A 14,213-nucleotide genomic window follows, 5' to 3' on the forward strand; every position below is an offset into this window, starting at 1 on the left:
CTTAATGTTTCCTAGGTAGCTTTTTCATTTTCCTAACTTCACACTCCTCACAGTAAAGTGTGTCTACTTACTTGTTGACATCTTGCTAGTTTGAGCTTTCTTCCTATTTGTATTCTCATTGCCTAGCACTTTGGATATGTTAGGAACATGAGCGTGTTTATGGAATTAATCAATGAATTTAGGAAGCAAAATATATTGCTAAAGACTTAGTGACACTTGAAAGGAATGAAAATCTCAAACTATATGACCTTCCTGTTATTCATGAAAATTTCATTAAGCAAATTTTTATTGAGTACTACTTGAAATAAAAGGTACACATGCTCTTTGACTTTCAGAAACCCTGTTCAGTCAGATAGATTATTTATTGAATTCTTCTACTTAGAGCAGTGGTTCCCAGAGAGTGGTCTGGGAACCCTTGAGGGTTCCTGAGGCTGTTCTGGAGGTCTGTGAGGTTAAAACTATTTTTAAAATAATGCTAAGATGTTATTTGCCTTTCTCATTCTTATTCTCTTACAAATATATAATAGGGTTTCCCAGAATCTACAGGATGTGTGATATCATAACCGATTGACTGCAGAAGCAGATATAAAAACCCAGCTGTTTTCTATTAAGACAGACACTAAAAAGACTTGCAAAAATGTTAAACAATTTAAAAAGTTTAAAACGGTGTCACTCGTCTCACTGTTTTCTTGATATGAAAAATGCAGCTTTTAAACAATAAATACTGTAATTTATGTTAAATATGTAATGGGTTTATTATTATTTTAGCATGACAAATATTTTTAAAATTCTCATTTTTAATTTCTAATATGATAAATATCTTAAGTATAACCCATATAAACTCATGCCTTTTGGATTCTCAGTGATCTTTAAGAGTGCAAAATTACTGTTGGCATAGATCACCGAGTTTTAGTGCTGCATGGCAGAGAACATGAAAGAGAGACGAAGTATTGATCACTGGAGAATTTATATACTGTAGTCATAGAGAATATGCAAAACTGCAATGGTGAAGAACACTTACATAATACAATCTCCAAACATATTTTTAAAGTACAGTTCAGTTCAGTTGTTCAGTTGTGTCCAACTGTTTGCAACCCCATGAACTGCAGCATGCCAGGCCTCCCTGTCCATCACCAACTCCCAGAGTCCACCCAAATCCATGTCCCTTGAGTATGTGTGAGCAAAAGTGGTAAGTGCTGAGGTAGTCTTTTTCAAAGTATAGTCTTACCCCTGTATCTGAATTGCTTGGACTTATTTCTAAATATACAGAATCACAGGCTCCAGGATCTCTAGGAGTAGGACCCAGGAAGCTACCTACGAAACAAGTTCCCCATGTTATTTTCTTACTTGCTAAAGTCTACAAACCCCTGTGGGGGCATTTCAGGGAGAGGGGTGGCTAGGAGCCAGCTTCCCGACACAGGCATGCACTGAGTTAGATTTCAAAGTGGGGAAGGGTTATATTTTGGAGTCAGAGAAGAAAGGAGGTTCAGGTGGAGCAGACAAAGGTGTGGTGGTGGGCCGGTGAGATGAATCTGACCAAGAGCAAACAGCAGACTTGTTTGGCTGAGAGGCCTGAGAAATTAGAAATGAGGTGCTTAAATTTAGTCTGTGGTACTTTATGAAGTACGCTGAAATCTTGCCTGTGACACCAAATTAAAAAAGCAGTAGGGAATTCTTGAGTAGAGAAGTATCAGATAAAATCAGCCTTTCTGGTAAATTACTATTATCGTTAATAAATTGGGGGGAAAAAAAAGAGCAAAAAGAAATTGTGAGTGTACACTTGGATGACATTTTCAACTGTTGTAAAAATCCATTTCTCTAGTTACCATGGACAAAGAACTGTGCACATTGTACCTTCTAGTTTCTGGATGCGTGCAGCCCGGATATCAAGAAGATGAACATACTGTTCCACTTTAAGTTCATAATCTTGCTGCAGATTTTCCATCTTCTGGGTCACTGCCTCAACTTCCATCTAAATAAAATACAGATAACAAGCTTCATTACTTAGGATCTGTTCCATTAAAAAAATTTTTTTAAAGCAACTATGATTCAAGCAGTTTTTAGATCCCGGGGATACCAGGAGCTATAAACCATTGTTTCCTGACTTCAAAGAGCTTACAGTTTAGAAAATTATGCTTGACGATGTTCATTAATCAGGAGTGAAATCCACACAACTCTGGATTCCTTTTAAGGAGTGATATTCCCATTAGTTAAAAGCTAATATAAACATGGCTGTGGCAGGACCTCAGGAGAAACTATAACTCAGCTGCAAAGTGTGCTAACACTAGTAAAGGGGGAATTCATCGCCACAGTTCGCTCTCTAAAACCAAGGACTTAGAATTATTTGTTTTAGAACTCTTTAGTCTAAGTATCCAGTTACAAGGCTAAATTCCCAGCACGTGGTAACACATGACAATAGATTATAATAGACGATAGTAGATGATACTGCTTTAAAATTCAAATCATCAGTAGAATATTATAGGAACCCTATCTTCTGGATTTAGTGCATTACAGTACCTGATAATCTTTATTAATTTTATGTTGCATAATTAACATGTTTCTTGTCTTTTCAAGTTCTTGCACTGTTTCTGCATGAGTTGCTTGCAGCTCTTTCATGGACCGTTCTAGATCTTTATTAATTTTACTGTCTACTTTTTCTAAAAATGAAAGGTCTCCATTTTTTTGTGATTTTTGAGCCTAAAACAAAAACATGTTTTATTACCAAAACAAGAGTTTCTAAAATGTAATTGTGAATTAACACAGATATAGCAAGAAATCATTAACTGAAAACAGATAGATTTTCATTTTCCATTAGGAACAAAGCAGTCCTGATATAGAATACAATATTTGGATAGATTTTTGGAACAATTACAGAGAAACAGAAAAAGTTTATTACTCCAGGATGCAAAAAAAAAAAAAAAATCAAGTACATTTATTTCTATTTCTTCATGTGATTAAAATCTACACTGTGATGACTGAAAAGAAATGTATTTTCTTGTGTCTTCTTATAAATATCAGAATATTCTAGAACTGGAAAATATCTTCTGGTGACATGTATAATTCAATATTTTACTTAAGATAATAGGGTGCACCAAGGTCTCACAGGACAGAAAATTGTTGATTAGTTTTATAGCGGGGCACATAAAAGTGAAATGTTTGTTACAGTTGGAGAAAGTGCTTTAAACATGAGTTTTTGAGGTCTATTTTAATGTGATTTTGATGTCATTATGAAATATGTATATGCTATAACTAAATGTCACCTGACCACTTTCCTGAATAATTCATTCTGCAGATAAGGGTCATCATTATGCTGAAACACTTATATGTAGACATGAAATTCATGGTGAAGTTTAGAAAGTTACCTTTATAAGCAGGAGAGCTTCACTCAATTCATCAGCATTAATATCACTCTCCTGCAAAAGACAGAGTAAGTAAAAGCTCACAATGAGATATGAGTAGAAAGTACAAGAGATATTCCAACTACGCAGAGTACCTTCATGGAACATAAGCTGCAAGATACCATGGATTAATAAACTAAGTGGTATATTTGTATTCTGTTGCTTTGTGGTACAGTGTTTTCTTGACGTATAAAGCAGTTAGATAAAAATTTGGAGTTCATTTCCTAAATAAGAAAATGGTTCACCTGGTCGTAAAACTTCATGTGGTTTTTAAGTTCATCAAGTTGTTGCTTTTGTTCCAGGTACTGTAACTGGAGTTGTCTATTTTCTTGACTGATTTTCTCATTTTGGTCTTAAAAATAAAGTCAACACAATTAGAAAGTTAAGTGAGAAAGAGGTAGAAGACACATTTTAACTTAATTTGTGATACATACCCAGCTTGAGCTAGTATTGTTCTGGCCAGAGAGGAAATTAAGCTAGCACCTTAGACAAAGGCAGCAGGGGAGTGAGGAAGAAACGCACACTATCATGTGTCCACCATATGATTCACTGGCTTATCAGAAACTTAAGACTGAGGGTCACAGTATTAATATAAGGAAATTGTGCCTCCAGGACTTCAAAGGAACATACTATCTAAAATACCTAAGAAAATATGTTTCTAAATCTATGACTTTTACTTACTTATTAAGGGTCCTGAAAGGCATGCAAAAAAAAAAAAAATTGTGTCTTTTTGTGTTTTTAAAATCGACTTTCTTGAGTTAGCTTTTCCCCATTTAACATAAGGTATTTTTAAATTAAAACAAGATAATTTTTCTGGTAATAATTTGGATCCATAATTATCATCAACCCCATTTTTTAATAACTCTGTTAAGGTGTGAGAAATGGATTCTCAACCAGTGCATGGTAGTATCAATAACAATTCATGGGCATTCTTTATTTATTGAGTTCATGCTATTAATTAGAACATGGACTCGGAGCTATCATTATGGGATGGAGATAGGTTACCCTTGCCTATGTGCTCATTCACCAGGACCCACAAGCTGAGGGTATAGGGAAGAGCTACAGAAGACAGCAAATCCATAGAGAGTCGAAATTTTTACTCTTTGCCTTAAATATGCTTAACTTAAAAAAAAGCATAATGGCTAGCTAACAAATCTATCCTTCAGTCCTATGTTCTTAAGTGTATTCTTCACTAGAGATCGTTGTGGTGGTCAAGTATTCTCCTTTGTTGTCTCGCTGTGGACTGACTCTAAACCATGTCATTCAAAGTGTCTCTACTAATTTCATCCTGCTCACAGAGATTTATGGTTATCATAAATCCTCAACTCAAGTTGTACATTTTTGTTTCCTTTTCTTAAAAAAAAAAGGGAAATCAACATATTTGCCAAGAATTTCTTACATGAATACGTTTGCACACTGATTGCACTTTATACAAAAATGTTTGACTTTCATAAAGCTTTGTATTCCAAAGACATAAATGCTACATATAAGTAAAAACTGTAAATCACACAGTTAAGAAATGGATTAAATTAGAAAATTTTAATATGACATATTTCTGGCAAATTAAGAAGTAAGAAAAGTTACCCTAGGGTATGTAAAACCATTTAAATATCAAATATGTAAATATTTTTCTTATTGATGAAAGGTTTAAAAGGTTATCCTAGAGTATAAACTGCTACTATTCGGTGAACTTTATGAAAGAATTTTCCAACGTGAACAATACTTGAAAAATTTTAAGGTAAAGCTCAAATATTTATCTGCAAACTAAAAATTAGGATTAATAATAAATGTGAGTTATTATGAGATCAATTTATTTTTTTGGTTAGAGAGTAAAACAATAATGTGAAACCCTTTATTTGATGTTGATTAGGTTAAAACAAAATCCAGATTAGGTAACAAAAAGAAGGTAAATGTAGTGAGAAAGATGTAAAACCAAGGTCCTAGGGATACTGTAATTTCCTTCTCTGGCCAGTGAAACTTTTAGGGGTTCTGAGGGGGACCTAAAGTGTAAGGACATGACTGCTCCATCCGGACTGCTCCATCCAGATGCAGTGTCCACTACTTCTATGCTCTAGTTTTTCTGGTCTCAACTTTTCAGAGCAGGGTGTACGTTACTGCTGTAAATAAACTTATTCAAATGTTCCTTCCTTTACTGACTTTTGTTTCAACAACCACGTCCCCACTTCACCGGTTATTTTTAAAACCAAGGCTTTATTAGTGTGAAAATAATTTATTAATGGGAGAAGGTATTACTGAATAACAATAACTTTCTCTCTGCAGAATTTTATGTTGAATTATCTACTAAATTTTTCCTTTCTTAAACTGTTTATTGGGGGATATAACTCCTGGAACTTTAAAAGTATGGAGACGTTATAGTTCAAAGAGGAAATAGACTTGCTGAATTATAATAAGAAAAATCAAAGCACTCTGTACAAGATGAAAAATAACCTCCTTACCTTATGATTTGACAAAAAGCTGGTTAAACTAAACAGCATTTTATTCAAATGAGATAACATTTCACTCTTTTAAAATTATGTTCTTCGAGCACACCATTAATAAGCAGAGCGCAGAGAACAATTCAACTAAACAATTTTCAGAGCTCCTTTGTGCTAATATCTTCAGCTGTGATCAATATAACCATATGTATTATGCTGAATTATGCATTTCAGCTAAAGATAGAAAGGAACTTTCAAAAGCAGGCCCTTAAACACATGCAGTTAATTTAAGCATTAACCAAATACAAACTGCATTTACATATCCTTCCCCCACATATTCACACAATCTGAAACTAATTTGTACCTTGAATAAAGAGGTGAGTATTCTCTAAAAATAATTTGCCAGTTAGATGAATGACTACAAGAAGCCAGGGAAACATCTTCTGGCAGAGAACACTTGATACACAAGAAAGTAAATGTGTGAAGAGACTTCTAAGTAAAACGAAACAATTTCAAAATCTGTAATACAAAAAGGAATTTTCTAAATATTAAAAGATTTCCTTAAATAGACAAATTCAATTTTTGGTTTAATACTTCCTGGAAAAAAATTGTTTAAAGGCTGTATTATTTTTCTTATAATCTATCTGAACATTTTCACAAAGAAACAAAAACTTGAAACTAGTAGAACTGTAGATTTCAGGTATTCAAACAAAAATAACTAAAATAACAGTTGCATTTAAAAAAAGATTTGGTTCTAGCAATTTTTCTTAAGTAAATAATTGGATAAATGTGTAAAGATCTGTGCAGAAAGATGTTCATGATACTTGAAAAAGCTGAAGCTATTTAAAAATTCATCAATAGACGGCTGTTAAACTCTGTGGCAGATTCTCACACTGGAAAACTATGACAGCCATTATGAATGATGTGGATTTATACATGTACTTTAAAAAAAGCACATTAAATTACATGTATACATATAGAAATAACTCTGGAAAGACATATATAAATAATAGTGATTATTTTGTGGGTTGTGGGATTGAGTGACTTTTAGAAGAAATTTTTTTGTTTATTGTACTCTTCTTTTTTAATAATGCACATGAGTTATTTTCATTATTTAAAAAATCTGAAAAGACTTAAGAACCAGTAAAAAAAAAAAAGATAAGGAATGCACTAGTTGCATTAAAATAACTTAGCAATTGTTGTTTTAAGAATTTATAAGAACCCCCAGAATTAATCCAACAGCAATAAGTAGGTTTTCTTAACAACAACAAAAAAAGACCACTAAGATTCTATCCTCTTAAGAGTTTCTTTCCAGAGAACAATGTAAATGTGAAAAGATGAGAGTTTGGAAATTTTGATATCTAGGGAAGAACAGAAAGCAAAGGAGAAAGGTTTATTTCATTTCTCTTTCCTTTAGAACGAAAAGAGAGGAAATATAGAGAATTTCTACTTTGGTGGAAGACTTTAATGAGCAACTACTAAACAAAGCACTCTGTTAGGTATAAAATGCTACATATTAAAGTCAGGAACTATATATCTTTGACGTAGAAACTTTAAAATATCCACCCAGTCAGAAATCATGTCACCATTTTATTCTACTCACAATCTTCTAGAAAAAAATTCAGAAACCATTTGCCATCAAATTTGACCACTTGGTAAATATAAATACTGCATATGTATTTCATTGAGATTAAGACCCCATTGATTACAAGATGTGCTCCAATTTCAGACTTCTTAAAATGCTAAAATAAAAAAATCAGATCATAATTTTAAAAAGTTATCACCTTTTTAGTGATGCTAAAAAGATGCTTCCCAAATTCGGAGATATTAAAATGGGAAAAAAATTTTTCTTAGAGTTAACAAAATATGGCAGCGTGATCTAAATCAATATAGAGAATACTGCCTAGATATATAATTGTTTTTTTTTAACTGAGTCTGTATTAAACATTTAAATGTTCTCATGCAACTGAATTGCAAATGTTCAAAAGGAACAACCTTAATCAGCGGGTTTATCTAGCAGATGAGCAAACACATACAACACTTGGAGCAAATAATTCACTTTCCTGGTTGTGCATTTGTGAGTATACGTGTGTATAAGATAGTAGAGCAGACATCTACTTTAGTTATAAATTATTTTACTCTATGAGACAAGAAGGGTGAGATCTGGGACTCATAAAGTGTAACTTATTAATGATTACTGTTTTAGCAGGGACATCTTGACAAGGCTTCTGTATTTAAGTTCTCTGTCACAGAGTAGAATTCGACATTTCTCTGTTAGAGAGGTCTTCCTTGTCTGCCAGATCAAAAACAGCCAAGAGAGACTTCCGCCCTTCTCGGCTGTCTTCCACTGCCATTTTTTTCCCCCTTTGCACTTGCCACCACCTGATGTACTGCATATTTATTTAATTACTATCAGTTTCTCCCTCTCAAATTTATGCTGCATGAGGACTAGCTCTTTGTTTTATTCCTTGCTGGATCCCTGGAACTTAGAATAGTGCCTAGCACATACTGGTGCTCAATCAACACTTGTTGAGTTGAATAAATTTAGGAAAATTAAACAAACTAAAGGCAACCTGAACAAGAGTAACTCTGAGGAAAACTAAGTTGTTTGGCATGTATGCTAAGCTGAGTAAAGGGAAATTTGCAGCAATCACTACACTCATAAAAGCGAATGACTGTTCATACAGGCTGAGTCCCCAGTACGCAGCAAGGTGCCTGGCAAAGCAACAGGCACCATAATGAGTACTTATCAAGTCAGTGAATAACGATGAATAACATGCATGTCCGAAATGAGCAAGTCAGTAGTCATTTCATATGTACCTCTTTCAGTTTTTAATCTGTCAAGGATTTCAGTTTTGTCTGTTAAATCGGATTTTAAGGCTGTCTCAAGTTGAGCAATCTGTATTTTCAGCTGCTGTTCCTTTAACTTCCATTGCTCTTCATGGGCGGCACTGAAGGCACTGCAAGACACACGTGACAGGCAGGGAAAGCTTGGAAATCAGCGTCAACCGAAAATAATAAAGAGAAAAGCTTTTAGTGGCACAGAGACCACTGTCATCATGTCTTAGGAATTAAGTAAACATATGCTGGTCTGCTGCTGTTGAAACCAAGGCGCCTTTCTCAGGCTGCGGTTAGGGAACATGAAAGAGTTTGTGGGATGAGCAAAGGAACTGGCCTTAATTTAGAGCTCTAAAGCCAGAAAAGTTGGCAGTGTGCAGCTTTTGTGGGACTACTAAAGGAATTCAGATACTGTACATAGTCCAAAGGAATCCACAATTCCAAACCTCAGCAGTAGACCTCAGACAAAACCATCCTCTCCCACGATTGCACCCTCTTAACGCAGAGAAAAGGGACTCTCCACCTGATCGTTAATTCTAGAGTTTGAACTTTTAAAGAGTCTGTGATAAAAACATGTCCAGAAAATACTGGCCACAAAATGATGGCGATTCTGATACTAAACAGCAGTGATCATATAGTTTTTTTCCTAAAAAGCAAACAGCAGCAGGCTAAGAACAACCAGTTTTACACTGTTACACATGATTGGGGTAAAAACCCAATGAGAGCACCTTGATAATAATGTTACAGATAGAATTATTATTCATTAATAAAAGTAGCAGTTTAAACTATCATAAAAATCTACTAATGATCAGACACAGGAGATTGGAAGAATCAGGTGCAAAATAACCAAGTAGTATACAGAAGGTATATGGTAAACATTTGTTTAGGTCACTGGTTTCCAAACACTGGCCTAAGACACTGGTGCTAGGTTAAAAATGCAGATCCTGGGGCCCAGGAATTCATAGTTTTATAAAGTTCCCCAGGTGATAACCAGGTTTTGGAAAAACTGATCTTGATCTGTATTTCAGCAGAAAACTATTATCTGTGAGGCTTGATATGACTGAATAATTATCAGCAGCTTTGACCCTTCTACTTATTTTTAAACCCAGTAAAGGAAGCAGAAATTTACTAAATCTGGTTTTGAACTGATGATGAAGTAAATGGAAAAGAAACTTGTTACTGAAAATTGCTGAAACTTGTTACTGAAAATTGCCGTAAATATTGCCCCCAGCTAGTCTGAGGTTTTATTCCAAAAAGAGATACTTTTCTGGGAGGCATATCTTTCAAAAGAACAAAAAACTGTATTTATTTTACAGTTTGAATGTTTTTATTGCATTTAAAATAACATGACCTTAAAAGTAAATAGAATTCTAGAAGTTTCTCTAAATATGACATCTGTTTCTTCTATCAGTGTTCTCATTTCACATATGGAACCTTAAAAAAATACAGGGATCTGATATATCAATGTTTTATGTTAATTTTATCAAAGGTAGAGTTACCTAGGTTTAAATGAAATCCAAATATGTACTTTAAATACTGAAGTAAAGAATATCCCCTTACATTTTCATTTTTTTTATACCATGTCTGGTCAAATTATGTACACCAAACACATACACATATATGCATATATGTGAGTGTTTATGTGTGTATGCATGTGTGTGTGTGTTCTGTATTATTAAAAACATGTACTACCCGGAAAAAAAAATTAGCATGATGAAATAGGCACAACCATGCATTATATCAGCCACTAAAAATTAGAAACAGTAGTGTTCCAATAGCATTAGTACCAGCAAAAAGATCACCAACAGTTAATCTGGCAGAAACATCAGAAGCTGTATGTGTTTAAATTAAGAACAATTTAGCAGCCTGGTTTTTCCAAACCCACAAAATACTAGTGTAAATCAGCATAAGTCACTCTGAATTTAGTCCACTGCTATCTTCCCTCTAAATTTAGGATTACATTCCACTGGAGTTTCATGAGGAATTCCTTTTGAATTTACTGTATTCCTCTATGCTTGGAGCCATCTGTGTAACTATAAATGGTAAACCACATCTGGCTCCATTTTCTTTGTAGAGGCTGTGTACATGATTAAATCTGCATATGTGAACAGTCTTTGAGAACCCTTTATTCATGAAAATGTTTTTGTACATTGCCTACAGTGACAACTGAGGAAGGGATCATAGTTGGTCTTTGCGCACATTTCACTGTTACATTATGTTGCTGCAGTGATAAAGAATCCATCTGCAATGGAATGCCCATTGGTTCCTGTGGTCACGGGCATGTCCACTGGCAGTCATGGGTCAGCATACTGTAGGTACACACCCTTGATCAACAACATGGTAAGATTAAAAAAAAAAGAGCTGAAGAGTTCACCTCTACCCTAAACTCTTTTTTCTTACAGAAGGAATTCCTTTTATTCCAATGTTCAAGGGCATCCTAATGTGAGAGAGAGGGAAGAATAAGCTCTAATCCTCCGTAAGGAAATCCATAGGTACCTTAGTTAGGCCTAATGGAAATTAAATGCATATTAAACATGGGGATATTTCACTTACTAAAGGAAAAATGATTGCCCCATGTACCCAGTTTGATTTCTGAGAAGCACAAAGTGCTCATTTAGGATCATATGAGTTTCCATGTTTCTTAGAAGATTATAGGGGGTCAGATGTTTGATTTACAGAAATAGAACACAGAGACTCTATGGATGGTCAGCAGCGTGCCCTTAAATTTTGGATATTAGATGACCATCACATTGTAAAAACTTGAATCATTCAATTCTTAAAATGGTTAATATCGTCTTCAGAAACTAGACCAACTCTTCTTTTAAATATGCATTGGATTAGTGTCTCTCAGGAGTTAATACCTTAAAATCACCTTTAAGAGAGTCTCTGGATTCAAAACTCAAATTGGCTGAATCTGAATTGAACGGTGTTGGGGGTGAGGGACAAGGGCAGGTGGGGGGGTTTCATAGGGTGGGTGAAACCTCCATTTCACTGTTTTCAGGTTACTGATATACATTATAGTTGAGGGACTATTGCATTCATCAGCTGCATTACCCTAAAGCTATATACTAACTTCAAAAATGGGACACAGCTTTACTATATTATAGTATAGGTTTTCTCTCTGACCAAATTGAAAGATTTAATTGCAAAAAATTATAATGAACATTTCTTAAAGTTATACTCATTGCTTGGCAAAGTATCAAAAATGTTATAACATATTAAAAATGGCTCATACCAAATACTAGCATGAAGATTTTATCTTACCAGATGATTCTCTAATATGTCACATGTCAAGTAATAAACACATTCAAAATACCATTTGAAAAGGAAGATGAGAATGCAATCTGCACATCACATTTTTCTACTGAAAACCAGCCAATTTTGAATAACAAACAAATGCTCTCCTCTTAAAAACATGCTATCACTATGACTAACCAAACAGAATATATGTAGTTTGTGATGAGCCTTACTTATTGGCAATGATGAATAACATTGCCATGAAATCCAAGAGCTGTAAAGAATCCTGGGGAGGATGTTGATTTTTGTAGAGTTTTTTCAACTATGCTTCTGAAAACACATTATATATTAAAAAATCTGTATTAAGAGAATTTTATAGTCCTATTTACTATCATGTGTGCTTGCTGGATTTTGTCCCTAAGTGACATTTTTTTTTGACACAAATGTTTTGACACTCATTATACCCATTTACTTCTACACACTTCACACAAAATTCAAGTATAAGCAGCATAATGAAGTCTGTTTTTAATACGACAGGGAAAAAAAGGTTGCTCAAGCACAAAAGACTAAAACCCTCCAAAGTCAGATTTACACTCTTAGATCACCTTCTAATATGGAAAGATAAATTTCATGATGATAAACTCTGAGAAAAACATGCCTTTCTTAAAATTTCATTTATGCATTATTCCCAACAAAGTTTAATGATTTTTTTATTACGAGAAAGTATATTCAGTAAATTCTCACATTGAAGGGGAGTAGAAAATGTAAAAGTAATGACCAAATGGCACTTATATTCATGTATTAAGATCATGCTAAATTACTTGAAATTGTAAGATGTTAAGGTAAATATTTATAAATTAATAAAAAATTCAAAATGTATGAGAGTTCTATTATTCCATGAATGTTTCTATTTTGCACATATAATTTTCCATTGCAATTAAAATCAGAGAGATAAACATAGGGAAAAAAAATCAAGTTTCAGATTCAGAAGAAATGGATTCTAGTCTTGTACTTGGGTTTCAGCAATGCTGAAACTGACTCTGTACAGGTTTCTTAATTTTTCTTGAGTCTTAATTCCCTCATTTATAAGATATGGGGATAACATTATTTTCTCTGCCATATAATATGGTGATTGTGTGATCTATACAATGAAATTTTAAGATTTCAAACATACAACTACTAAACAGGCATATATCAATATAAACCGATGTATTATTCTATACAGACAGATAAAATAGGATAATAAATGCTTTACATAAAATTAATCAGGGCTGATGAGAGTAGGACCAGAACAAAGCACTAGGGCCATATGATCTGGAAGGGGGTCCAAGGTAAATTCCACCTAAAGATTTTTAGCCAGTCTGTCCTTGCTGGAGAGCCCAAGATGTTACTTGGATGTTTGAACTTGCTACTGGTAACTAATATAATGAGCCACTGTGCAAAGATAATTAACACTAGGATAAGCAATGTAGGTGATACTCTACAATGATGCGTAACATTAATTTAGGTATCTTCTCAAAGTAAACCAAAATAAAAGCCTCTCCTTATTACTTGTTTAATTTGTAAGATGTAAATTTAGCCTACAAAACATATCAAACAAAACCCAGTTAAAAAGTTAAAGCTATATCTGTAGATCAGTAGCTATATGTGTATATCTGTAGCTATTTTCTGATGTTTCAGAATGTGACCAACTAGAAGCAACTGTTGAATATCAGCTCTAACATAAATATATATGTCAATATATACAAAATTTACTTACATGTAAATCTGTATTTATCATTAATCGTATCATACACTGAAAAGACTTATAAGTACACACACATGTGTATCACTTAATTAAACAGAGTCGTGGAGCAGAATTTTGTTTCTAACATTACTAGAAAGGATTAATTTTTAAAATACCATAATTATGAAGCAGATTAAAAAAAAAAGGAAAGCAGCTCTCTAAAATACATCTTAGGATAAAGATGCTGTGTTTCTCTTTTTAAGAACCAGAAAAAACAAAGACCTTTGCTTCTCATCAATGGAATTAGGCTCAGCTAATAGGCTGGGTAGCCCAGCAGAACAAACAAGGGCTTGAAGAGACCAAGAGACGTTCAAATATGATCTCTATTACTTCATAGCTTTAAGAACTCAGGTAAATTTACTTAATTCTATTTTATTTTCAGTTTCTCCAAAGTGGGCATTAATAATGCCTACATTTCCAAGTTGTTGTAAGGAATTTATAACAATGCATAAGCAGAGTATTTATTACAGTGCCTGCAAACTTGCAGTCTGTGTTCAAGAAATGATAGCAATTGTTACT

General features: G+C 33.8%; 1 protein-coding gene across 5 annotated transcripts in view; it reads right to left on the bottom strand.

Annotated features, from left to right (window-relative positions):
• Positions 1-14,213, bottom strand: part of RPGRIP1L (RPGRIP1 like) — a 100,809-nt gene that overhangs the window by 58,182 nt on the left and 28,414 nt on the right. For all 5 annotated transcript variants that reach the window (XM_042231634.1, XM_012189789.4, XM_012189788.4 and 2 more), the window contains exons 10-14: positions 8,654-8,793; positions 3,644-3,750; positions 3,363-3,413; positions 2,518-2,697; positions 1,855-1,972 (exon numbers count right to left, since the gene is read on the bottom strand). In XM_042231634.1, coding sequence (XP_042087568.1) covers positions 1,855-1,972; positions 2,518-2,697; positions 3,363-3,413; positions 3,644-3,750; positions 8,654-8,793 — 596 coding nt within the window. The remainder of the gene's footprint in view (positions 1-1,854; positions 1,973-2,517; positions 2,698-3,362; positions 3,414-3,643; positions 3,751-8,653; positions 8,794-14,213) is intronic.

Source organism: Ovis aries, chromosome 14 (assembly GCF_016772045.2).
Source record: "Ovis aries strain OAR_USU_Benz2616 breed Rambouillet chromosome 14, ARS-UI_Ramb_v3.0, whole genome shotgun sequence".
Classification (NCBI taxonomy): Eukaryota; Metazoa; Chordata; class Mammalia; order Artiodactyla; family Bovidae; genus Ovis; species Ovis aries.